Genomic DNA, 25506 nt, shown 5'->3' on the forward strand with positions numbered 1-25506 from the left:
CTCCAGTAGAGGTTTTTATGATTTTATGAGCTTATGATGAAAGTTTCATGTCAGGATACATGCACAGGTCAGGTTTGGGGTTCAACAGATGTTCAGTTTTTTTTCATGTTTTTTTTTAGGGTTAAGTTTAATCATGTATGGGATTTGACCAGGTAACAGTATGTATGTTTGGCTTGCTACGGGTCCCGGCGGCCTTAAGCCGATCTGGATCCTAGCACCGGTGGCGGTTCGGGCCGTTACAGAGGGGTATCGGTTTTCGGGTCGTTACACTGGCCTTCGACGGAGCTCCTCATGACTTCCTCTTAAACATAACATAACATATCCAACTGTGCCGGGGGCGTAGAATGGGCAAGCTCTGGTCTTTCCCTTACATCGTGCCAGGGGCATAGAATGGACAAGCCTTGGTCTTTCCGTATCATATCATATCATAACATCTCGAGGGCTAGTGGGTCATCCAACATCCATCCACACTAACAATAAATTATGCAATGCAGCATATTCGTGAATTCTAATGCAAACATCCTAATACATAGACATGACATTCATAATGCATGAACATGCTTTAAAACTTTGATTACTTTAAAACAATAGATTAGTTTAGTTCTACTCACCTCTGGCTGACGCTCAATTACAACTGTAGCAGCTGACTCACTGCTGGCCTCTGCGGTCTCTCGGGTCTGATCTTACACAGGTGGATTCAAGTGAGGGACCAAACACAACTCTAACAAGACTCTAAACAACTATCCAAAAACCCCCTAAAACATCACCAAACATACATATAAAACAAGCAAAGGAAGGCTGGGCAGAGGACTTTCGGTGGCAGGTTCGGCGGCCGAAGGTTTTCTATAGATCCGAAAGTCGGGGTCTTTCGGGGGCAGGTTCGGCGGCCGAAGATCCTCCACAGATCCGAAAGTCAGGGACTTTCGGGGGCGGGTTCGGCGGCCGAGACTCCATTCCAGATCCGAAAGTGCATGCTTTCGGAGGCATGTTAGGCGGCCAAAAGGCTGCCTCCCATGCAAGTTCGGCGGTCGAACCCTACTTCGGCGGCCGATCCTGGGTTCTCCAGAATGGTAGAACCCGATTCTGCCTCATGCATTTCAACCCCAAAACTCTCAAATCCTCACACCCAACTTCCCACAACAAGCATACTTACTCCAACATGCAAAAGGGGCATAAAAACTAACTTAAGCCCCAACAACAACAACAAAAATATCACATAAGCATACATTCATCAAAACCCAACTCAAAGCCTATAACCTTAGATCTAGCCATTTCATGCATTATTTTACCCTTAACCCTTTTTAAAACTTACTTAAAACATAATAAAGAGCAAGGATCTACACTTACTTCTTGAAGATCGAAGGTAGATGTGATCCCAAACTTAGTGTTGAGGAGAAACGGTCTCCCAAACTTTAAAATCTTGGATCCAAGCTTAAAACTTCAAAAACAAGCGAAAACTCATGAAAATTTGAAGGAAAAACATAAAATCATCAAAGGAATGGCAAGAACTCACCTTTGCCCAAAAATGGAGAGAGAAACTCCCCCATTTTCGGACTGGAGGCCTCTTATAGGTGGCTGGCCAGACCACCTTCGGGGGCCGAAAGAGAGCTCCCGCAGCAGCACCATGTTCGGCGGCCGAACCTGGGCTTGTCCCTCAAAAACATTTTTCTATCAATTTAAAACTTTAACTCAAAACCAATCATGAAAATCATTTTGTAAAAACATATTTTTACCCTTCTAGGAGGTTCCGACATTCGAGATTCTGGATTCCAACGGAGATTCCGTCAGAAGGTTGGATTTCCGACACTGGAGTCTAGCCGAGTATTACATTCTTCCCCCCTTAAGAACATTCATCCCCGAATGTTCAAACAACACACAAGCAAACATAACATCAAGAAAGCACATAAAAACATAAAACACTTACTTCAAAAGAGATAGGGGTACTGTATAAGCATGGATTCCCGGGTCTCCCAGGTGCACTCTTTCATGTTGTGGTAATTCCAAAGGACTTTTACCATCGCGATTTCCTTGTTCCTCAGCTTTCTAATTTGTGTGTCTACGATCTGCACTGGCTGCTCAACATAGGTGAGATCTCCTAGGATCTCTACCTCTGGTTCATTAAGAACCTTACTCGGATCCGACACGAACTTCTGTAACATGAAAACATGAAAAACCGGATGTATTCTTTCCATAGAAGCAGGCAAATCTAACTTATAAGATACATTCCCAACCTTTTGGAAGATTTTGAAGGGTCCGATGTACCTTGGAGCTAGTTTACCTTTCTTCCCAAAACGAATCACCCCTTTCATAGGAGACACCTTGAGCAACACCATATCTCCCTCCTAGAACACAACATGTTTCCTGCGGACATCTGCATAACTCTTCTGCCGACTCACAGCAGTCCTGATTCTTTCTCTGATAATAGGCACTACCCTGCTGGTGATCTCAACTAACTCTGGCCCTGCCAAGGCCCTTTCTCCCACTTCTTCCCAGCAGACAGGTGACCTGCACTTCCTCCCATATAGAGCTTTATAAGGAGCCATCCCTATGCTAGCATGATAACTGTTATTATAGGCAAACTCCACCAGTGGTAGATGCTGCTTCCAAGAACCGCCAAAATCTAGCACACACATTCTCAACATGTCTTCTATCGTTTGGATGGTCCTCTTTGACTGTCCGTCAGTCTGTGGATGGAAAGCAGTGCTAAAGTCCAACCTTGTACCCATAGCATTTTGCAGACTCCGCCAAAACCTGGAGGTAAACTGTGGTCCCCTATCTGACACTATTGATATTGGAGCCCCATGCAGCCTGACAATCTCTTCAACATATACTTGTGCCAGTTTGTTCACAGAGTAGCCACTCCTGACAGGGATAAAGTGAGCAGACTTGGTCAATTTGTCCACTATTACCCATATAGAGTCTAATCTGTTGGACGTTGCTGGTAATCCCACCACGAAATCCATAGCCATGTTTTCCCATTTCCACTCTGGAATCGGTAGTGGGTTGAGCATCCCAGCTGGCTTCTGATGTTCCAGCTTCACCATCTGACAGAAGATACCTATACATAAACTTAATAATAGATTGATTTAAATTATATTCATAAAGGTCTTTATGTTGTACATTTATCTATATTTACTAATACTATACTATTTCTCAGGGATTAATTGGAGTTGTCAAGGAAGTATTTCCCAACTCATGTCATAGGTTCTGTTGTAGATACCTATACATCAACTTTAAGAAGGAATTTTCTGGATTGATGTTGAGATCAGATTTTTCAAATGCAGCTAAATCAACTCATGGTTATGAGTTTTGACTCCACATGAACAATTTTTTTCATGCAGATATTTCCTCATCGTGGAGAGCTACTATTTCTATTTCTCCTCCTTGATCATTCTTTTATGGAACAAATATAGCAAAATGGAACAGGGGAAAGCACAATGGAGAAGAAGATGCAAGAAGATTAGGAGATGTCACGAGTAATTCGTTTTATTAGATGTTAGGGGGATAATTTTTGGATAAAAATTTATTTTCTTTCATCTTACACATAAATTAATAGGAGAAATGAGTATAATTTATTAAAAGTCTTTTACAATTAATGGAATTAAAGTGTTGAGATATTTTAATATAATGTCAAAATTACAAAAATATTTTAATTAATTAGGTCATAATATAAGGGTAAGATAATAATTATCTCTAAAATTAAATGAAACGTCTGCACTTGCCGTTACCTATCTTATTCTTCTGTTCTACTAACGCCGCTACTACTCCTACAGTTCTTTCAGTCCTTGATGAATATCCCCAATCAACAACCACAAAAATGTCATTGTTCATCAATTCACTCAACAATCGATAGGCCCTCACCTCACTCATATCAATTGTCCTTCATTCTATTCTCAACGATCCTTTTCTCACTTCATCTCCGCAACAAGAAGTTGTGATCAACCCCCACATGCCGATAATCACATCGATTGCTGCATGCTGAAATCATTTGCTTCTACTGGTTTATTTATTGTCCTCGGTTGTTGCTGCGATTGTTGAACCAATTGCTTAATCTGATTTTTGGATCTGGAAGATTTTGTGTTCCATTTTATCGTATTGCCACTTGTCGGTTGAAAAAGGGTTATTGAAGAATTGTAATTTTGATTTTTTAATATCATTCTCCGTCTTTTATTCAATATTTTATGATAATGCCGCCTTCGTTTCTTCCCCTGCTTTTTTAGTTGTTGATACTGTCGATGGGTTGAATATGAATTGATTTTTTGCAAATTTTCAACTGAGTTTGTTATCCTTTGGGAAATCAGAGTTCAAATTGCTGTTATCAAAAGAGAGCTTGAAAACTTTCCTCTTTCTTCTGTACCTTTGGTCAAGAGATCTAGCAGATTGCGTGGCCAAATTGTTCTTAGAAGGAAATATTGATTGCAATTGGCTAGCAGTTGTTCCCGCAGCTATCATCCAACCTTTTGTGTTCTGATGTTGTTACAGCTTTCTCATGCATTATTTTGTAGATTAAACAATGAATAGAAACAAATTGATAAATATAAGTTGAGTTTGATTCGATAATTAATAAAAAATCAAATTCATTTGAGTTAAAATTTGAAGTGATTCAATTTTTTAGATTTTATAATTTAATTCGGTTTCGACGAATCGGACCAATGATTGTAATCGGAAAATTGACGGCTGAATGGAGCCTTTGGACCATGTTTTGATGAAAGGGAAAATAAAGGAGGAAGAAAATAACTTTATGTTATATATAATTTTTATTTGGATGAAAAAAAAATATTAACTGGTAAATCTACTCCTATTTTTTATATAAATTAAAGGAAAAATTGGAGAAAAATTTTGAAAATTACAATTATACCTTACATTTGATATATTCCTTTTAAATATTTAAAGTTAAATATCTTAAAAATTATTTTTTTTCAATATTTTTTTATCTAAACGTATTTAAAAAAAATATTTTTCTCTCCAAACATGATATTTTTATCATCTTTCTTTATTTTCCTTCTTTCACTTTCCTTCCTTTATTTTTCTTTCCAAACTCTCCCTTCTCTACAGTCCACATGCACCTTCCACTCTATCACTCTCTCCTGACTGCCAATGTTTTTTAGAATTATACCTTATTTTGTTGTGATAATTTAAGAAAATTTTAATTTTTTAAAGATATTAAAATAATGTTTATTTAATTTAAATTTTTATTTAACTTTTTAAAAAGTTAAAAATATTTTTTATTTTTAGGATTTATTTGATTGAAGATAAATAAATTAAAAAAAATAATACTTTTCAAGAAATGCAAAATTTTTTTATTTAATAATTTTTTAAAAATTATTTATTTTATATGACAGAAATAATTTACTTAACTGAAATTTAATAAGTTGTACTTTCTTAATTAATTTTATTAAAATTATCAATTTATCTTTTAATTTATTAAATTTAAAATTATATTATAAATATTTATTGTATTTTATCACTTAAAAATAATTTTATTTTTTAAAAATTTAATTTATATATAAAATATTATTATACGTATTTCTCCACAAATAAATTTTTTAAAAATACACTTTCTAAAAAATATACTTTTTTAGAAGGTATAACATTTTTCTTTAAGCAATACCTTATAGTAATTAAGTCACTTTTCGAAAAAATCATTTGTTATAAAATAACTAATTTAAACTAAACAAAATTTGGCCAGTTTTATAAAAAAAAAAACTAACAAAATTCGGAGACGGCGGATTTCGGAGGTCTCAGCTATTTAGAGGCCCCACTCTCTATCTAGCGCGTGGATGGCTTCTCCAGCAGGCCAGTTTCCCTCGTAGGTGTGTGTACTAGAACTAGACATCAGCGTGTGGAGAAAACAATCTTTCTAAATTAAACAAAAGTTGAATAAGAAAGGTACAGAATAATTTTACCTTGCAGAGAGTAGAGATACATGCAGACGACTAGAAGGCCATCACTTCCCAGTACGGATACAATGGATTGCCACCTATCTGTCGTCTGAGAACTGCAATAATAGCCGTCGATGAATTGACGGAGAGTCGATAAATCTAACGCCGGTATAGGCCGAGGCTTGATACAAAGGATCGCGAGCATTGGAATATTTTAGGTGTTGGAGAGTGTTGTGTAGACCTTTGACAAAAAAATAAAAAGGCGTGTAGCCAACATTACAAGGTGGCGTGAGGATCCGACGTGGATGACACGTGTAGTTTGCATGCCTGATGGGTCGGACAGCTGTTCGAGTAGTGATTGGACAAGGAATGACGTGAGAATGACCCGTGTGGCCGTTTTGTTATGCAATTTAAAGAGGATTTATTTATTTATTTTTGTAACTGTGAGAAAGCTTCGGATTTCCGTCTTTTGGAAGCGTATGGGCAGAGAGAGAGAGAGAGAGAGAGAGAGAGAGAGAGAATGGAGTAGAGAGCTGCATGTAAATTACAAGGTGAATTTTCGATGGTAGTTTTGAAGAATTGAGATTCTTACTTTCTAGTTTCTTCCTTTCTGTTTTTAAGTATGAGTTTTAGAGGTTCTGCTGGTATTTCAATGGCGGTTTTGGGGGCTCAAAGCGCGAGACCTTGTTAACTTAGCATCTGGCTTTTTCTGGGTGCTTGAGATAATTTATGAGTCAAAAATTTCCTATGGGTTTCTGTTTTTGGGACGTGGTGGATGACGCAATTAAGATCTGCGGATGAGAAGTAAACAGAGTGTATCTGTCTCCGACTCTCCGTAAAGCAGTGGATAATGAATTTAGGTTCAGGAAGATTCGTGCTCATTAATGGGGTTTCTTTTTTTAATTCAAAAGTTTTTTTTAATGGATGGGATCTGCATCTGCTCTTGTAGAAATACAATGTGATTCACGGGTGTAACAGAGAGAGAGAGAGAGTTTCCTTTCCTTCTCTTCTTTTGTGTGCTCTCTGGAGTGTCTTTGCGTCATTTCTCCCCTCTCTCTTTATCTCTCCACTTTTTTTCTCCCTGTATGTGCTTTATTTCACGAAGAACCTGATTCTCCAAACACGAGGAATGAATTACTTTTCTCTTCCTTTCCTTTTTTCTCTCACTCAATCTGTTTGGTAGGTTTGCTTTTTGAGTTTTTGTCTCTGGTGTATCTCTTCGCTGCTGCACTTCACCTCTCACTGGAGTGACCAGAGGGATAGAGAGAGGGGGGATCCCCCCCCGTAGCTTTCACACTCGAACACACACAGAGAGAGAGAGAGAGAGAGAGTAGAGGAGAGATACCTGCCAACTAAATTGATTATTCTTTGGAACAAAAACCCAAACGCCACTTTTTCGGTTTTCTCTACCCTTATATTTCGCTAATTACTAATAAATATAAATAAAATAAAAACTCTTCTCTTTATTGTTCTTGTTGGGTTCATCTTTATCAGCACATAAACGCCGGTTTCTCTAACTTATCTTTCTTTCCTTCCATTGAAGAACCGCAAATTTGGAGAGAAAGTGAGAGAAAAGATCTGGATTTGGCTTGTTGGTATCTATTCTGCGCCGTCGAAGCCGTTTTCAACGGGCGGATGTTGTTAGTTTGTGATGATCAATATGATAGAAACAGACAAGAGTCGAGACGTGAGGCGTGTAGCGAGTCGGTTCTCGCGACAGATTAAGCAATCTGGACACAAGCATATCTCTGCTGGTGAATTTTACCTTACTCTCCTTTATTTCTGGTCCCGAAAATTTCACGTTTTTTCGCTAAACTAAGAAACAAATCCCATTTTGGTACTTGTCTTTATCTTTATATTCTTATTCAACTTTGTGATAAGACTTTCACAGATAATGCGTATCTCTTGTTTTACTTCTTTCTCTGTTTTGTTTTTTTATTCTTGTTCATTTTTGTGGATTGTGATTTGAAGCTTTGAACGGTAGAGCAAATTCGAGTAACCAGGACGAGTATAAAATGGATTGCGAATTAGCTGATAGAGAAGAGTCCCTTCCTTCCCAGGCTCCTTCTGTCAGTGGCAGTGGTGGTAAAAGATTCAAGCTACCCAGAAAGGTCAGTTATTGAATGCACCAGATAAAGAGGCAGTTGGTATCAACTACTTTTCGTTTTGATTATATGCTAACTTATTCTATTATTTTGCAGCAATTTTTTGATGACTGCAATGGCGTTGATCATGTTTCTGTTCCGCGGAAGCTACGGTCAGGTGTGGTTGGTTTGTTGGAATAAAAGAATACTTGTCTTTTTTTTTTTTATAAATTATTTACTTGTTATTCTTTTGGAGAGAGGAAAGTAAGGACGGTTTACTTGCTTAATTATTTGGAGGCCGACGGTTTTCGAATGAAGGTTTACTTGCTGGTCGTCTTTCCTGGAAGTTTCGCTTCCTATTTGTGTGTCTGTGGGGTTCTCATTTTTGTAAATTTTGGATTGGGACTGAAGCAAAACTGAAGCTTTTTACTTTTTCTTTCTTTGTAAGGACGCAAGATTCTGTCTCTTTTCTTTTCTAATCTTATTTATTATGTTTATGATGGGAATCACATAGCATTGATTCTTTTCAAATAAAAATTGTGATTGAAATATTTGCTTTTTTTCTATTCTTGAGCTTACTTTTCCATGGGAGATACTTTAAGCTTTTTATGAATCAGCAAATTTCCCCTTTATTTAGAAGAAAGAAAAAGGGATTAGTGCTTCATAATTATTTTGGCATTAATGCTCTGAAAATATGTGAATTTTTTCACAGCCATGAAGAAACGCAATCGGGAATCTTTTTTATCTCCACCTTTGCCAAATTCAAAGAAGTTGAACCGATCTAGTAGTGGCGTCAAATCACCCAAAATGGTTGGCCTAAAGAAATCGAAACAGAACTTGGTTAGTCAATTCGTCATTATGCTAATTTCGTTACTTATTCCTTTTGGATTGAGCAAAGCAAGTCAAAATTATATAAGAGATAAATTTGCCCTTGTAGAAGCAAGGGTCCCCAAACTGGTCCCTGAAGCATATTGTTGGTGGGCCTATCACCAAAGATGAGGAAGAAGTTGTGGAGACACTGTATGCTTTGGCAGGAATGTTCCCTAACATTGAAGCTGATCGTAGCAACAACTTAGATGGTGTTTCTTCAGAAGCAAGTCCTTCAGCTTTGCAAGAGGCTAGTGAGAGACTTGAACCCAAATTGGAAGGTAAACCTTTTCTAATTTCCTCCACACTGTCAATTAAATTATTTATTTAGTTATATTTGTTAATGTGAATGTATTCTACTTTCACGTTCTCTTAGCTTCTGCAACTATAAAAGAAGACTTGAATGGAATTGGCAGACCAAGAACTGATGAGGCTGTTAATCCTGCTTCTGACATAGAAAGATCACCTGAAGAAACTACTAAACTTTACACACCGATCACACAAGAACCATATGATTTGACCAGCAACAAAAAACATGGAGAATTAGACAGTTCTATTGCTCAAGTGGGTCTGCACAAGACGGTTAATTACGAGGAACAAAAGCCAGCATGCAACTTGGTTAACTTTTGTTTTCCACGTGGAACAGATCAGGATGCTAGGTAGGCATTGCTTTTTCCTCAAGCATCCTGAATTCAACACCTTCTTTGCTACTTCTTTTTTCTATCTTTTGAGTGCTTAATTATTTTTATGTTTTTTCCCCTTTATCATAAAGTACACTAAGGCAGCCTGCAAAACTAGAAAATTTGCTTGACAGAATGATGGAGATATCATTGGCACAGGTAGTCATACTCCGAAAGTCTATAACATATTGCAACTTAAGAATGCAGAATTCAATATTTGCTCTGCTTTCTTGCTTTTCAGACTCCAGCAATTGGAAGTCAACCAGACCAACAGCATGCGATTGGCAAATCCAAGAACAATGGTATAATCTAGTTTGCTTGATGTTGTAACTTGTAATCTCCGTTATCTATTTTTCATCTTATTATATCACTAAACTTTCAATGGTAAATACTTGATTCTTTCATGTGAAGGTCCAATTTTGTGGCCAGGATTGTCTTCGGCAGTGTCAAGTAGTGCTTGCCATGGTCCTTTGTCGCAGTAATTTTCTGTCTTGTATCTTTGGTTTTATTCATCCTTTTGTTGTCTCCCATGTATGACTTGGATGTTTCAGATCTTGTGCTGCTAAAATACCTGCTTGGCTTGGTACCAGACCTGATTTGTTGCGTAATGGTTCAATTGGAAAGGTGAATACTTGTAATCTAGTTATTATTTATCTTACCTGCTCTTTAGTGCTACCATAAGACTTCTAAATTGAACTATATGTTTCATTGCTATTTGCTTTTCCAAGCATCTGTTGATGGTGGGCCATGAACCATATACAGGTTTTGAAAGTTTCAACTGACAGAAGGTCATGGAAGAGGTGTGCAGCTCATGTTTACATAGGCTGTCTCATTCGGGCTTTACAAATACCTGAGAGAAAAGAAAGCTTTTCAATGCCTCCTCCAAGTCAACTGAGACCGCATGAAGTATTGAAACAGGGTGTTCTTATGACAATAAATGACTTCAGTGACATCAGAAATGATTTAAAGGGAATTAAAGCAGCTAGCACAGTTAATGCAGTTCTGAAGAATTCAAATGATACTAAAAGTGGTATTCTTCAACACCTAAAGCCTCACCAAGATCATTCTCAGGCTGCTCTGGCATCTGGTGCATACACCTGCCAGAAGAAGGTGAGTCTAGATTCCATTTCCAATTATATATAAATATGATGTATTGCGTCTGATCAGTTTCTCTCTCAGGGCTTCAATTTCCTGTCCCTTTCAGCTGGTGGTGGTGCCATGGAACCTAATAACAGGTCTAATGGAACTGGAAATGGTTTGGAACCATGTGCACAAATGCAAATTCCTTATCATTTGCAAAACCCCACGCTCATGCCTTTCTCTATGTCACAAACAAGACTTACACCTGCTTACCCTGATCAGCCTTCAGCAGCAGCAGCAGCACAACAGGTCTTATTCTAACCTTTCAGAGTTTCATTTATGTTCATGTGAAGTGGTAACACTAAAACCTATCAAAGAGTGGTTAGCTATTCATCCTTTCCAAGGGTAGGTTTGTTAGTAAATAACTGCACCAATTGAAGAATGAGATACACTGGATGGTTTCTCCACAGGAAAAAAAATGTAGCTTACTTGCAAAGTGTCAAGCAAGCTGTTGAAAGTCGCTTAGGCATGCAGCTTAGTTTGCTAACTTCTCATAAACAACAAAATTTGCATAACTGCTTTTTCTATCATGTGAATCACTCCTAGTCTAGTTATCTCAGTTGGCTGGAAACTGGAAAGTTGCTGATTCTTTTTTTGTAATGATTGATCACAGGCCCAGCTTCAGTTTCCTACCCATCTCACCAGCCCATATTTTGTTCCTCATGCAAGTTCCAAGGCCTTGACAAAGCTGCCACAGCAACAGCTTTGGGCTGCCCAGTTGGCAGCTCAGTACAGGAACACTGGAACTTCGACAGCCATGACTCATTTTCCAAGCTGGCCAAATGGAAGGCAAGACTCGCCTGGGCTGATGCCCTACGTCTCACCTTCAACTTCAACACTGGATGTACCAGGCCCCAAGTATCCTCAGATCTCTCAGCAGCAGCAGCAGTTGATGGCCATCACTTTGCCGCATGCAAGGATGAAGAGGCAATCTGTTTATGAAGAAAATGGAGTTAGGTTTTGAGCTAGTGGTGGTGTACTGCCATTGCATGAGTAACTGCAATGAGCGATTGTGAAACAGAAACAGAATGGGGAAAAGAGCTGTTACAATCAGACGACTGTAACATTATTTCATTCTTTACTTATGTCAACACTTGTGAGTTGGTGCTCAATTTGGGTATGTCTCAACAGAGTAAATAGATCTAAAGATGTAACTGGGGCTTCAAAATACCATAAGAAGTGCTGGCTGAGCAACCTGATGCCTGTTAAAGCGCATCAGCTGCCATGGGCACAGAGAATTCTGCAGCGCCTTCTGATGATCTCATTTAAATTGGAGTCTGAACAATTTACGACGAACTTGGGAATATATTTGCTTGTGCTTATGCTCCGTTTTCAGTATGAACCACGCCCAAGTCCACAATTTTAATTCTCGGATGATTTTTATCCACTTGTATTTACATGAGTAGTCATTTGAGGGAGATGAACCCCCCCCCCACCAAAAAAAAAAAAAAAAAAAAAACATGGGTCCTTTTCTGACCCAATAGAACTTATATTGTCCGTTGCATTAATACAAGTTACTTGCATATATTGATTAACTTGTCTTTTATTATTTCCTTGTACGCTCGTTTAACATGAGAACCCTCTCAAGTTCCACTCGATCCAAGTAATGGTCATGCTACAAATGTTGTTAATCGCCATCTGCCTATTTCTCTATCTTGGATTGCCAATGCCATCGCCTACGTAGCATTCCCCATAACGAATGTTAGTTTAAAACATTTGCGAATTTTCTGGTTAAACTTCTAAATTCTCATCTGTAGCATAACAAAAAGGTCCTATTAGTGTAATCACCCATAACCCATCATCTACTTGCAAAAGCTTAATAAGAGCAACGACAACACTCCTTGCAGATGAATCCCTACGTTTACATCTCCTCTGACCTAATTGTATAAAAGTTTTATCCCTAAGAAACATTTAAAAGTAGCTTAATACAAACTTGTTCATATATTTGTTGATTAATAAAGAATAAAGTTTTTATTGAATATTTGTTGATTAAAGAATAAAGTTTTTATTGAATCTCATATCGGTTGTGGAAAGGGGAGGAGTAATGTGTCACGCACCAGTAAAATTCTAGGAGTAAGAGATGTATTGAATCCCATATCGGTTGTTGAAATGGGAGGGATAATGTGCTCTTATATAAATTATAGGCAATCCTCTCTTAAGCTAGCTTTTGGGGTGAGTTAAACCTACCCAAATTTAACAGTTTTGATTGATAAATGGTTAGCTCCATTGTTCCAAATACCAAGATGCATCATGCATGTATGAAATTTTCTGGCTCTGATTTTCAAATATTACAAGAGAAGAACTGGCATTGCCAATAAGCAAACAAAATAAACGCAGAACCGGAACAAACGAGGTGGGAAATAATGGAAAATTGAAATCTCTAAATGCTCTTAACTATAAAAAGAAAGATTCCTACTCGAGCTTCTCCAATTCCCCCATTCTTTCTATGATTGCCTGAAAAATACAACGATGCACATTCACTACAACGATAAAGTTCTCGCCAGCATAAAATAAACTGAATAAAAATCCTATGCAAGAGACAAAGCCAAAAGTGAATTAAAAAAAGTTCAATTGTACATAACCATAACTTCTCTTTCCTGGCATCAAATAATGACTAAAATCTCAGAAAAAGCTCACCTTCTTGCTTGTTTCTTGGAGCTCCCCAGCAAGAATAAATTCATCAAGTATCAGATAAACCTGTAAAGAGATCAGGTGAATGAGAACAAATGAGAACAAATGGCAACAAAGGATACTTTTCTTTCCCTGTTCAAAGCAACAAAGGATAAAATCATCCATTAGAAAGGTGCAAACAATCTGCGGCGCGCACATGCAAAGGGACTAAATTACAGATGAAGGAAAAGTAATGTGTCTATGGTAACTCTTACAGCAATAATAGCAAGAAAAATCTAAGCATATTAGTTATAGTTAGAAGTGAACATTTCTGCATCTGTCTTCTAACTGGTATATGCAGACAGATGATATTTCAAATATGCACAGCCCTTGGAAGCTTCAATAGCAACATGGCAAGAATAGAATGAGGCAGAAACTAACCAGTAGGGCAAGAATTATATAAGGTGCAAGAAGAAGAAAACAGAAAATTGGTGCATTACAAATCAATTTACAAAGCAGATGGTGTGCACAGGTCAGGAAATCAAATAAGTAAACAAGAAAAATCAGGGTTTTGACAAACCTTGTGAAAGTTGAATACCAAATCTAGCTCACAAACATTGCTGAAGAAATGATCCAATATCTCCACAAATAAATGGATGCACTCTAAATATGCCAATTCATTATCTGTTATGTCAACGCAAATTGAGAAAAATAATCCAGCATATCGCCTGTAGATGACCTTGTGTGTTCGGAACTGCAAGTAAAATATTTATTATGTAAACAAGGCAAAATATTCAAAAGATCAAGGAAAAAAGATGACAGAACAAGGCGCTTTAAATAGTTCAATATAGAGAAAACAACTTAATATAATTGCCACAGGATCAGCTCAAGTAAAGATTTACAAAAAAATTGGTTCCATCCCAAGAAGTATATGCATAAAAATGGAGCTCTGAAGCAAACACCAGCAGAAAACACAAGATAGGACACAATTACTTTAGATAGAAGCTGATTAATCCACTTCGCTATTGTTTTCATAGACAAAAATCCAGCTCAACTAGCAAATTAATTGGACTATGTTCCTTTAGCTAGATGCATCTATTTAATGAAGTCAAAATGTGAAAATTTTAACAAATTGATTCTGTTAATCATTTTCTAGCAACCAAACAATATTAAGAAATCACCAACCTCAACAAAATTCGTGAACTTGGGATCTCTGTTAACCACCAGCCGATGAACCTATAAAAAGAAATTAATCCAGGTAAAAACAGGGTTAAAATTAAGCTGAATAAAAATTAAATAACGAGATCATTTCAAAGGAGTTAAAACCAAATAAGGAGATAAAAATATTAAATACAATAGGATGGTTAACCTCGTATTCGACTTTGTGCTTCTCGGAATCCTCGAGAGGAACATAGTATTTGGCAAGACGAGTCTTTCCTTGCCTGTTTTGCAGGAGTATGAATCGGATCTGCCAAAATCAAAATCAAAGAATAACAAAAATCTCAGTTTTCAACTTGCCAACGAAAAATCAAAATGGTAACGCAGAATTAACGTGATAATTCAGAAAACTATAGCAGAATTAACAATGACAATTCAGAGAATGAGTACCATTCTTATCAAAATATCAAATGACAAATAAGCGAACAACGACTGCGATTTATGTGCAGATGTCGCAAATCTAGGCTACTGCACCCTCTTCTTTTCTGCCAATTTCTTCGTCCCAACTGCGGGGTGGAGGTTGAAACTTCGAAAGGAAAAAAGACAGAGAAATCTACTATGTGAATGATGCATACAGATGAACAGTGTAAAAATGACGCTAAATCTCTCATGTCCGTTGATGTGTTTTAATCTTTTTTTTTTTTTTTTCTGACGTCATGTAGCTGACTGTATCAAATGTGGCAGCGGAACTGCGGAATAAAAATTAATTATTTTAAACTCGGATTAAATTTATATTAATGTTTAGTTTTATTTTATTTTTAATAAATTTATTTATAATTGTATATTTTTTTTAAAGTAAAAAATCCTTCTTTAATCTTTATTGCAATACATTCACATTTGTGATTAAACTATGGAATATAATTATAACTGAAATATAAATTGTTTTATTTATTTTGATTTATTACAATATATTTTTAAAATATATTAAATATAAATGTAAGTGAAAACAATTAGAAACTATAGATATAACGTTTTGGCAATGCTAATGAAAGTGAAAATGGATACTTGAAAGAAAAAACGATGTTTTCTTTCAACTAAGAATTCATTAATTCTAAAAACAATATAAGAATTAATAAATTAGAATATCTTTTTAACTTATGAATTATGTTAAAATTAAATCTATTTTTAAAAAATTAAAGATTTAATTTATATATTTTAATTTTATAAAAATTCATTCAAATTTTTATTAATTGTATGCGAATAATTAAAACACTAATTATACTTTTAAAATCAATTATATGAACCTTACATTTTTAATCTATCAAATTGAAAAAAAAGAAAAATTATTATCAACTATGGATAAAAGGATTCAGTGCGACATTGAGCTTTTAAATCCGAAAAAGTAATTTATTGAAAGAGAGAATCATCAGTTGCTTAGGAGGAAGGAGAAAAGAGAAGAAAGAGAAAGTGAAAAGCCAAGAAAGTTCTTGGGAGATTTAGATACTCTCTGTTTACCGTTGGTTTTTTGTTTTTGGGTACTGAGGTTATGGCTTAGAAGAGGCTTTCGATTGTTAACATTAGCAACTTAAGAATAATACCGCTACATCTAGCGACCCGATTTCCGTAAGCTGATGAATCGGCTGTAAGCTCTTGTGGGCTTGAGATTATTGTATTTGTATTTTTGGCCCAATAAACTTTTAATGCAAAAGCGTTTGCATAATAAAAAAATAAAAAAGTAATTTATCAATAAGCTATAATAAATGTTTCTTTTTTAGTATTAATAAAAAAATTTAAACATTTACAATAATTATATTTATATTTAACCCTTTAAATTTTGATGATAAAATTAGATCTTTTTAATTTGCTATCATTATAATTGAGATATTAAATTAAATTTATATAAATTAACAATAAATCACATTATAATCTTTAAAATTTTATTTGAATAATAAAATAATTTTTTAAATATATATTTTTATTATAATAATATTATTTTTTATTAATATCATTATTCATTCTATTCTCACTTTTATATAGATATTAATAAAAATTTAAAATATAAAAAATAAAATTTTATAATTTAAAACATATAATATTTCATTACATTTAGAACAAAAAGTAAAATTTTTTAAATATAAAAAATAATCACATAATTTATAATACTCAATATTATAAATTATTCAGTGCAATATTTTAATATATTTATTATATATAATTTTTTATATAATAAAAATTTATTTGTAATAAATATTTATTTAATATAATATATTTAATATTACATATAATAAATATAAAATATATTTAATTTTAATATAAAATTTAAATTAAAAGATTATATATTTTATTAACCATATAAAATTTTTAAAAATTATATCGTAATTTACTATTAATTTATATAAATTTAATTTAATTTTCTTAACTATAATTGTGGCAAATTAAAAAAATTTCATTTCACCATCCAAAATTTCAATTTTATTTTATTAAATATAAATGTAAAGTAGGGTAAAGTCCTCTTCTTTGCACTAAAAGTGGTGCTAGGGCGCCAAACAATCCATCATATGCATTTGGCCTATAATAATATAATCTCACAAATTATTTGCTGTTTCTACAAAATGCTTGCTGAATTACAATCATGCAACTGAGCCTCCTCTTAATCATTGTTTAACTACACAATAAGGAAAACAAGCCAAGTAATGTGCTTTGATTAATTATACGAAAAATAAACTTGCAATCTTGGCAACTGGGATTCATTGGCTAACCTAATACCCATGATCATACTTGGAATTTGTAGCAGCCAGGAGAGCAGCTCCAATGCCAGATCCGTCTTTTGAATGTTCTACAACTATGTTTTTTGAAATCTCTGACCCCAGAAGCTCTCTCACAGCATCTTTTAAGTATCTTCTATACTGAGGGTAGTGCTCATACAGGCCACCATCCATGGCCACCACTGTTCTCTTTCCAAATATGAGACCTCTTGAATCCTCCTCCATCTTTTGCAGAATCCCTACAATTCCTGCTCCAGCTAAGCGTCCCCCTCTCTTCACTATGGCATCACAAACCTCTACCACAATCTTCCTTGCACTTAAGCTGGATTCAGCCTGAAACAATAAAGATTCAAGTGAGTAGAAAAATTCTAGGGAAGTTGTGAGAAAAGATTTAGTTTTACACTTTTTTTTTTGTGCAAATATTTTGTCCCCTTCCTCTATATAAATAACAAAACAAAAGCCTCATAATCATATCATTTGACATATCTAGGAAGAGTTGATATTACCCCGACGACATCATATAGGATTGATCCAACAGATTGAAGATCATCAGAGCTGTCCTGATGCATAGCACATAGATCTGGGGTACTGAGATACAAATGAGAACATGCTTTAGTACAGGGAGAAGATAATAATTCAACTGAAGATAGAAAGCAGAGGATCATTATTATGTGAATTTTAAATAAATAACTAAAGCAAAACTAGTTTCAGATTAAGGGTTTAATATTTAGGAACATAGTCCCATGATAAAAATTTAAACCTTTCCTCAACTATCTAGCAGTCTAGATAAATTTTTTATGTATAACAAATTTCCCATTTTGTGGTCTTTGTTATGCAACAGAAGTCCATTTAACAAGGCAGAAATTCAATGAAAAATTATTGATTCAGTGAGTTTCATTTCATAGGCATTACATTTAATACCAATGTGAGACTCAAACCAAGAAGAGAGCATTTACTTGTAATAATGATATGACAAAAACAACAATAGCCTGGTGATGACAACTCAACCAGGTAGCAATTCTGTTGGTTCAATACATGAATACAACAAAGGGAATTTAACAAATAAAAATGAAGTTACCGGAGTGCAAAAGGTGTGGATAATTTTTCTGGCACAGATTTGCCAAATAGAGCACCTTCTTCAGCCATCTTGAGTAATACTCTTCGTGCAATTTCTCCTATATACATTCCAGAGATTGTCTTCTCAAATATCTGTTCACATAAATAACAAAGCATAAATTGCTTGCAGTCGTACGAAGTGTAAATAACTGCAACAAAAAAAGTTTACCTGCTCTCCAGGATTTATACTTGCAGCGTCCATATCTCTATCATATACAGTCAAAGGAATACCATTTGAAAATGCTCCCCATTCAGTATTAACAATCTGAAGCAAGGGAATATCATCAAATTAAGGATTCAAATCAAAATTCAAGGCAACACTTTATAACCTCAAACGAAAAGGCTGAGGATTGACAGGGGAGTTGGAACTTTTTCATACTGTTCTTCCAGAAGATGACTTTGCTCCATGTAGTTTTGGAATTGCATCTATTCGTTCAACATAGCAAGCATTAGTTCCAGTACCCAAAATGACAGCAACCATAACATCATCATCCCAATATCTTGCCCCCGCTAAAGTTCCCACTGTATCATTAACCTATTCTCCATCAATTTGCAACAAATTTGTTACTTCCATCAGCCCAAAAACTTTACCACGGATGGTATTATAATGAGAGAAACATACCAGGGCAGACACTCGCATATCTAATCCTAGCCTTTCCATGGCCTCGTTTAGACAAGCAACAACATCTCGTCCTGCCTGCATGAAGTATCAAGTTTAGATCAGAGATAACAACGAACCGACTCTTATAAATTGCTTTACAATGCGAGTGCCCAACATTTAAGGAAAAAAAATCTTATTATCCCTGAAAAATGCAGTTAAGACAAGTATTTAGGACAAAACAAGGCTTTTCAAGAAGCTGAGCTTTCCCCCATCAAAAAAATGGTTTGTTTTTAATCTTGTAAAACAATATCATTTCATGTTGCCCTTATTTGGTTCAAGCAGGAAATTTTCTTTTGTTTTTGGTTACCAGTTACATGGGAACGATCTATGTACTCTAGTTCAAATATACAAACCGTTCCAGAGACTGCAAAACCCTTGGTCCACTTGATCAGTATGCCAGAGTCAATGGACGTTTGCTTCACAGGGAAAGAAAATGTGAATCCAATCTCCCTTATCCTTCCATCTGGCAGGTGAAATTTCCCACCTTCTTTTTGTGCAAAATTTGCCAATCCAGACGCAATAAAATCAAAAAGTTCCTGTATTAGCAAGATTCAAAGGTCCAAAACAGTTCAACTACCAGCAAAATTGTGTGAAAGAATTAAGATTTCTAGCAGAATCATAAAAAAAGCAGACCTCAGAAGTGCCAAACATTAACTCTTGAGGGATGGACACTTGTTCAAATTCAGTGGCAACCACTCGCTCTTCCTTCCCACCTAACTGCACTCTCAGAACCCGGAAATTCGTGCCACCAAGATCCAATGCATAAAACAATCCTTTCTCGTTCCTTTCAATAGAAATTTTATTTTTTTAGTTTAATTTAGATTTCTGGGTGAATACTAAAATATATAATAAGAACCGGAACTGTCCATGCTCATCATAGATAAATAAATATAAAGAGTAAAGCACAAGGATTTTTCTTCTCCTTTTCACAACTCCAAAGCTAAATAAAAGCCAAGTTCAGGCTTTGAAATCTGAAAATACCCGCTAGGCAAGCTATCTACATAGCTGAGAATCATCTTTAGATCGCTACCACCATCAGTGGCAAGTCCAGCTCGCATATCAGCGGTCATGGCGTCGGCCACGTGGCGCAAAACTGGCAAAGGAGTTGCAGAGTCGTTTTGTAACTTGGTCAGTAATGGAGCCACCGAGACGATGTTAGATCGGATGGCCATCCTAATAGGAGGCACAGCCCTCCGGCTCCGAGATCGAGAGACATAGAATGATCCAACGGCGGGGGAGGTAGTGGTGGCAACCGACATTGTGGTAGACGGTGAGATCAAAGAACGTGAAAAAGGGTATAGAAAAAAGGAAAATTGTGAGGTTGAGACTCAGAAAACATAGCGAACGGTAACAGAACTTCTCTCTCCTTATTTGGTGACAGGAAGGTCTCAACAGTTTAGGTTACGAGATTTATTATAAATAAAAATAAAATAAAAACGTGAAAATTGTTGGTGGTTGGTTTTCACCATAACTATAACTACCTAAAGTCGTGACCGTTTGAACTAGACTGGCCATGATCCGGGTTGGATGGAGAAACTGGTCTGAAATTAGTCAACTGTGTTAAGGGTTTTGAATCAGTCAAAACTAGAAATATTATTTGAATACTGCTTATAGCCAATAGACAATAGTTCATGTATTATTTAATAAGATATTAAAAAATTAATTTTAGATCATTTCAAATTATAGAGATTATTTCTTATTAGCCAGTAACTATTTTGATTTTATTTATTATTTAGATTATATTATTTTTATAATTTATTAATTATAATTTTTTAAAATTAAAATTTTTGCACTAATAAATTACTTAAAATTAAAATACATAATACCTAAAAAAATGTAATAAATAATACATAACACTCAAATCAAACAGATTCTAAGCTATTTATTTTATTAAAGAAATTAATTATTTAATTATCACATTAAAGCCAAAATAGACATCGAGATCACGAGAAATCGACTCAAGAATCCTTTTTCTGATCCGCTTCAAATGGGGCAATGACCAAAACGAATTGCATTTCAGTAAAGAATAAATAATAAGTAATTGTTACACTTGCCAAGTATTTGTTGGTGGATTTTACGAGTTCAGGTATTTGCCGGAACAAAGAAAGCGTTCGGACAAAGCTGAGGGACTTGGGCTTCGGGGGCGGACAAGACGATGTATGACGCGGCATCTCCTTTCTGTTTTATACCTCTTTGGATATATCCGATTAAGATGTTTTTATTTGTCTATTATTGGGTTTTGCTAATGTGCGGTTTAGTGCCTTAGGAATTGGAACACTAAGTGGGCGGTGGGCCACTACGCATATAAGCTCCAAAATCTATAGCTGTGCATCCGTTGTCCACTGACCAAGTTTGTCTCCCACCTAATCAGAAGTTAATTAAATCGAGTTGAGTAATGGTTTGGTTTCTACATCTAATAAGCTTCACTGACTTGGGCTACATGAGCCAGCCCAAACATTGTCAACCACGCAATTTTTTTTTCATGCAAATTAATCTTTCTTGATAAAGAGCCATACAACTTTCTCTTTTTCTTTTTTTTTTTTGGTTAATAACCAGAAACCTCAGCACCGAAAAGGGTTTTTAAATGAATAGAAAAAGGTGGGGAAATCTCAAAACACAAGCTTGGGGACCATGTTTGTCTGGTGTCATTAGATCAGATGCACAGAAAAAGGTGAATTGAATGAAAGTGTTAGCTATATATGCAGACTCATGTAGGATGAATCCTGGGAAGTAAAGAGGGCCTTTGATTTGTTGGGTATTGGTGAAGAGTCCCTCTCTTTTGCCAAAAATATAATGGGCCATGTCACATATTTAGACCCATTTGAACCAAAAACCGATATCCATGTAATCCCATTTGGCCATTTCCACCACCCACCCACCACCGGCTTCACGTTCAAACATAACAGAATTCTAGTGAAGTGGACGCGAAGCAACGAATTTGAAGCTCCCTCTCCCAAATATCTTTGTTATACACCTTAACCAAAATCACTCATAGCTACTTGTAACCACCTTCTCTCTCTCTCAAATCCACATAAAAAGGACCTTAGCCTCACCCCTCCATTCTCAAATCAAAGTAAGTGAAAAAGAAAGAAAATGGATAGTGCTGGAGACAGAGTAATGGTTATCAAGAAGGCAGATATCGATACTCGAGCGCCTTTCCGGTCAGTTAGAGAGGCTTGTTCATTGTTCGGCGAGAAAGTTTTGGCTGGCGAGCTCTATTCTGACAAGATCAAAGAGGTTCCTTCCTTCATTTACTTCGCTCCATACATCTTCAAGTTTTTTAATTTGATCACAATTGACTTCCTTTATTAGTTTTATTCCCTTATTATCCATTACAGATATAGGAAGACATGGATTACTTTATCCAAGAAATCTTGGACTTCTATTTAGTTTTGCATGAGTAAATTAGTAATTGAATATTTTAAAATTATGAAGTGCTAATTCCTTTGTAATTGCTGGTATTAGATGCAATTTGGAGCAGTGGAAAATGGGCAGGATTCATCCAAGCTTGGAACTGTGACAGCAGAGTTAGAAGAGACAAAACTGAGCCTTCAAAAAGCTAAAGAAGAGAGTATGATAATGGCAAGTTATCTCTCTTCTCTTAGAGAAGAACTTGAAAGAACAAAGCGAGAACTCCAACAATTGAAGGTACGTGAAGCAGAAATGGAATCTGAAATTGAAGATGTGAAGGTCGTTGAAGATTCAACAAAATTTGAAGTGAAAATGCTACCTAAAGCACAAGAAGAAGAGGAAGGAGGAGAGATTGAATTCCAAAATAAGAGATACGTAACTTTTGCAAATCCTCCATCCCTCGCTCAAGGCATAGTTCCACAAGGTGTTGAGGCACTTGGGAGACACCCTTGTCTTAGTAAGAAGACGAAGAAAAAGAACCCATTGATCCCTTTAATAGGTGGGATTTTATCCAAGACAAAAGCAACTCACAAACTATATTCTTCATGAATTGCAATCACATGTTTCAAGTTCCAACAATAAAATTAATCTATGGATATAAGCTATAGCTCCCCTTGTTTTTTCACTTTTTGCCAGTTCTTTGTGTAATTCCACCAAAACTGGGTTACCAATATTGAGATGCTGTTGTAAGTGGGTTACTTATTTCATGTGAAATTTATCAATATTATCATTCACTTAGTCTTCCGATCTTTTGAAAGCCCAAAAATTTAAGGCCTAACAACTCAACACTCAAGGCATGCAAATGGCCCATCTATTTTGTTTACTCAAATAAGCTTGCAAGTTCATAAAAAAAAAACACCACTGGATCATGGCTAAGCCACTGCAAAATGCCGACTGGGGGATAGAAAATCACATGTAAATCAGTGCAAAACGAGGAGGCACACTGGTTAGTCAGTCCACACAAATTTTTTATAATTGTCATGGGATTTAATTGAGCCTTTTTAAATAACTGTGTTTTTTTAACTTTAAATTTGAAGACATACATTTTAAAAAATAATTTAAAAGAACTTTTTAAATTAAATATAATAATTTTAAAATGAAAATTAATAAGATTGGGTGTGGCCTCCCAAAATTTAAATATAACAATTTGGATTTACGACAACAAATATGAAATATCCTATAGATATATACAACAATTCATAAAACTTATGTTAAAGCTGATCTAATGCATTATTGAAAATATTTTCCCAAATTTGAAAATAAATACATCAAATTTTATTTTTCAATTATCATAATTTAATTTTAAGAGTTAGTCTTCCTAATATTTAATTTTGAGTCCAGCTGTGTGGGGGTGGTAAACCTATCATGAAAATTTGATTAAAAATAAATGTGTTGGATGGTTTAACTCTAGAACCATCATTGTCCCACTTCCTTAGATTAGAGGAGAAAGTACAAGACATGAAGACACAATTATACTTGTCTTGTTAAATCATTGTCTCAAGCCCCCTCCACTCTTAATCATTCCCATCTTACACCTCTTCTCAATCTCATAATCATGTTTTCTTCCTTCCAATTTAATACACAAGAAATTGAAAATAATTATTTAAAATATCTATGAAATGACGTAGCTATATTTTTAGCTTGTTGTGATGATATAATTTCTAAAGCTTTTTGTCTCCCCGTTATTTATTATATCCTTTGGCCAGTTCTGTCATTTGTTCTTTCTAACTCCTTGGTCTGTTCAACAAATGAGCCAAGCTTTAGATAATTAGATTGTACTTGTATTTTATTTATGGACCACATAGCCTGCCAACTTCAAAATTACTTAGTTTTAGAATTAGTAATTAATCACAAGTACCAACTTTTTGAATGTCCATTGATTATTGGCTTTTGTTTTAATGAATCACAAGCAGACAAGACGCACTATTCAGTTGCTCATTCATTTACCTCGTTTTAATCAATTCTTCTACTGTAAATCAACCATTTCCTTACCAACTTGACAATTGAGATTAACCTCAAACGAAACGACATATATCAGATGGGTCCTGGTCCAAAGTGAAGTGGGTTTCTTAAACCACTTTTAATTAGCTAATTAATGAAGAAATTAAGCATAATAAACAAAAGAGATTTATGAAGACAAGGGGGAGGCTACACAAATGATTTAGGCACATGTACTACTTTTAAATTTCAGTCTACAATATACTTTGAGACATCTCGTCTTCCCAAAGGCAAAATAGAATAAAAATCCAGTCTTTTTATATGCTTACACCCAAACGACATGCATGATAACATTACGCTTCCCGGAGGGTATTTGGCAAGCATATAGAGAAGAAAGAGAGAATATATCGCAGCGCAATGCTTCAAAGAGAGAGCTTCGTTATAGAAATCACATCACCAACTTGTAGCAGTAGTGAACCCCTTGATCATCATCGACCCACTGGTGCTACTTCTGTGTCTTCCAAGTTGCACTTCTCTGCAATGAAGCTTTTCAATCGCTTTCGTAAAATTGTGATGCGAATCTTGTTTTCTTTCCCTTCTCATCGTGGATCTTCTCATGGGGCTACTAGTAATACTACATCCAAGCAAAGAAACTGTTGTGAGAGATTTGATCCTCCAAAGACTTCATGCAGCTCGTACTACTCTTCCCACTCGCACTACACTGAAGCTATCGCCGACTGCATTGAATTCTTGAATAAGTCTTCTCAGGAAGGATTTTTAGATGGTAGAAAATCTGATGTCTTGGTCTGATGATTAATTACTTGCTTAATCTCTCGCAATGGGTTTCTTTTATTTGGTGCTGCTTTGATTTGTAATAGGTTTGAAACAAAATACAAACAAAGATTTTTGAACTGAGTTTACTGTTTAATGATTTTGTTTTCTTGCTGTGTTCCTATTGTTGCCGAGGTTTGGATGATTGTGCTGGTCAGCACATTTACAGTTTAATATGAAAAATGTTTTTCTTTCATTCTCTCGTAGACGTAATTTTCTTGCATTTACTAAATATTTGTTCATGATATTTATTTATTCCATGTAATTGTTGTGTAAATATACTTTAATGATCACTTACCATGAAAGCTATACAGAATCTATTATACCCTGAATTATACACATATGATAATTATATTTATTTTA

General features: G+C 35.3%; 5 protein-coding genes across 9 annotated transcripts; 3 read left to right on the forward strand and 2 right to left on the reverse strand.

The window, feature by feature from the left end:
• The first annotated feature begins 6318 nt into the window (after positions 1–6318).
• On the forward strand, positions 6319–11991 carry LOC110606018. 5 transcript variants are annotated; one of them, XM_021744730.2, is made up of 14 exons: positions 6319–6433; positions 7426–7636; positions 7854–7993; positions 8084–8144; positions 8679–8806; positions 8904–9114; positions 9210–9492; positions 9606–9672; positions 9755–9815; positions 9925–9991; positions 10065–10137; positions 10276–10623; positions 10693–10902; positions 11267–11991. In XM_021744730.2, the coding sequence occupies exons 2-14, from the start codon at positions 7534–7536 to the stop codon at positions 11615–11617; spliced, it is 2103 nt and encodes a 700-aa protein (XP_021600422.1). In that variant the 5' UTR covers positions 6319–6433; positions 7426–7533; the 3' UTR covers positions 11618–11991. The 5 variants fall into 5 exon arrangements, with proteins under 5 accessions (XP_021600422.1, XP_021600424.1, XP_043809346.1 ...); XM_021744732.2 differs by having other exon boundaries at positions 6326–6447; XM_043953411.1 differs by lacking the exon at positions 6319–6433 and adding an exon at positions 6482–6729.
• An 820-nt stretch (positions 11992–12811) lies between these two features.
• LOC110606020 (AP-2 complex subunit sigma) lies at positions 12812–15085 on the reverse strand. Its single transcript, XM_021744735.2, has 6 exons — positions 14872–15085; positions 14633–14731; positions 14449–14499; positions 13844–14017; positions 13291–13350; positions 12812–13107 (listed from the first exon to the last, which is right to left on the reverse strand). The coding sequence occupies exons 1-6, from the start codon at positions 14872–14874 to the stop codon at positions 13066–13068; spliced, it is 429 nt and encodes a 142-aa protein (XP_021600427.1). The 5' UTR covers positions 14875–15085; the 3' UTR covers positions 12812–13065.
• A 1893-nt stretch (positions 15086–16978) lies between these two features.
• On the reverse strand, positions 16979–20374 carry LOC110606019 (hexokinase-2, chloroplastic). Its single transcript, XM_043952884.1, has 9 exons — positions 19945–20374; positions 19597–19747; positions 19317–19499; positions 18925–18999; positions 18682–18837; positions 18472–18567; positions 18265–18395; positions 17693–17774; positions 16979–17519 (listed from the first exon to the last, which is right to left on the reverse strand). The coding sequence occupies exons 1-9, from the start codon at positions 20220–20222 to the stop codon at positions 17181–17183; spliced, it is 1491 nt and encodes a 496-aa protein (XP_043808819.1). The 5' UTR covers positions 20223–20374; the 3' UTR covers positions 16979–17180.
• A 1464-nt stretch (positions 20375–21838) lies between these two features.
• On the forward strand, positions 21839–23123 carry LOC110608404 (WEB family protein At1g75720). The gene is made up of 2 exons (XM_021747621.2): positions 21839–22200; positions 22429–23123. The coding sequence occupies exons 1-2, from the start codon at positions 22057–22059 to the stop codon at positions 22921–22923; spliced, it is 639 nt and encodes a 212-aa protein (XP_021603313.1). The 5' UTR covers positions 21839–22056; the 3' UTR covers positions 22924–23123.
• Positions 23124–24618: 1495 nt separating this feature from the next.
• Positions 24619–25278, forward strand: LOC122722371. Its single transcript, XM_043952995.1, has one exon. The coding sequence runs from the start codon at positions 24730–24732 to the stop codon at positions 25120–25122; it is 393 nt and encodes a 130-aa protein (XP_043808930.1). The 5' UTR covers positions 24619–24729; the 3' UTR covers positions 25123–25278.
• The last annotated feature ends 228 nt before the right edge of the window (positions 25279–25506 follow it).

The sequence above is a fragment of the Manihot esculenta genome, chromosome 18 (assembly GCF_001659605.2).
Source record: "Manihot esculenta cultivar AM560-2 chromosome 18, M.esculenta_v8, whole genome shotgun sequence".
NCBI lineage: Eukaryota > Viridiplantae > Streptophyta > Magnoliopsida > Malpighiales > Euphorbiaceae > Manihot > Manihot esculenta.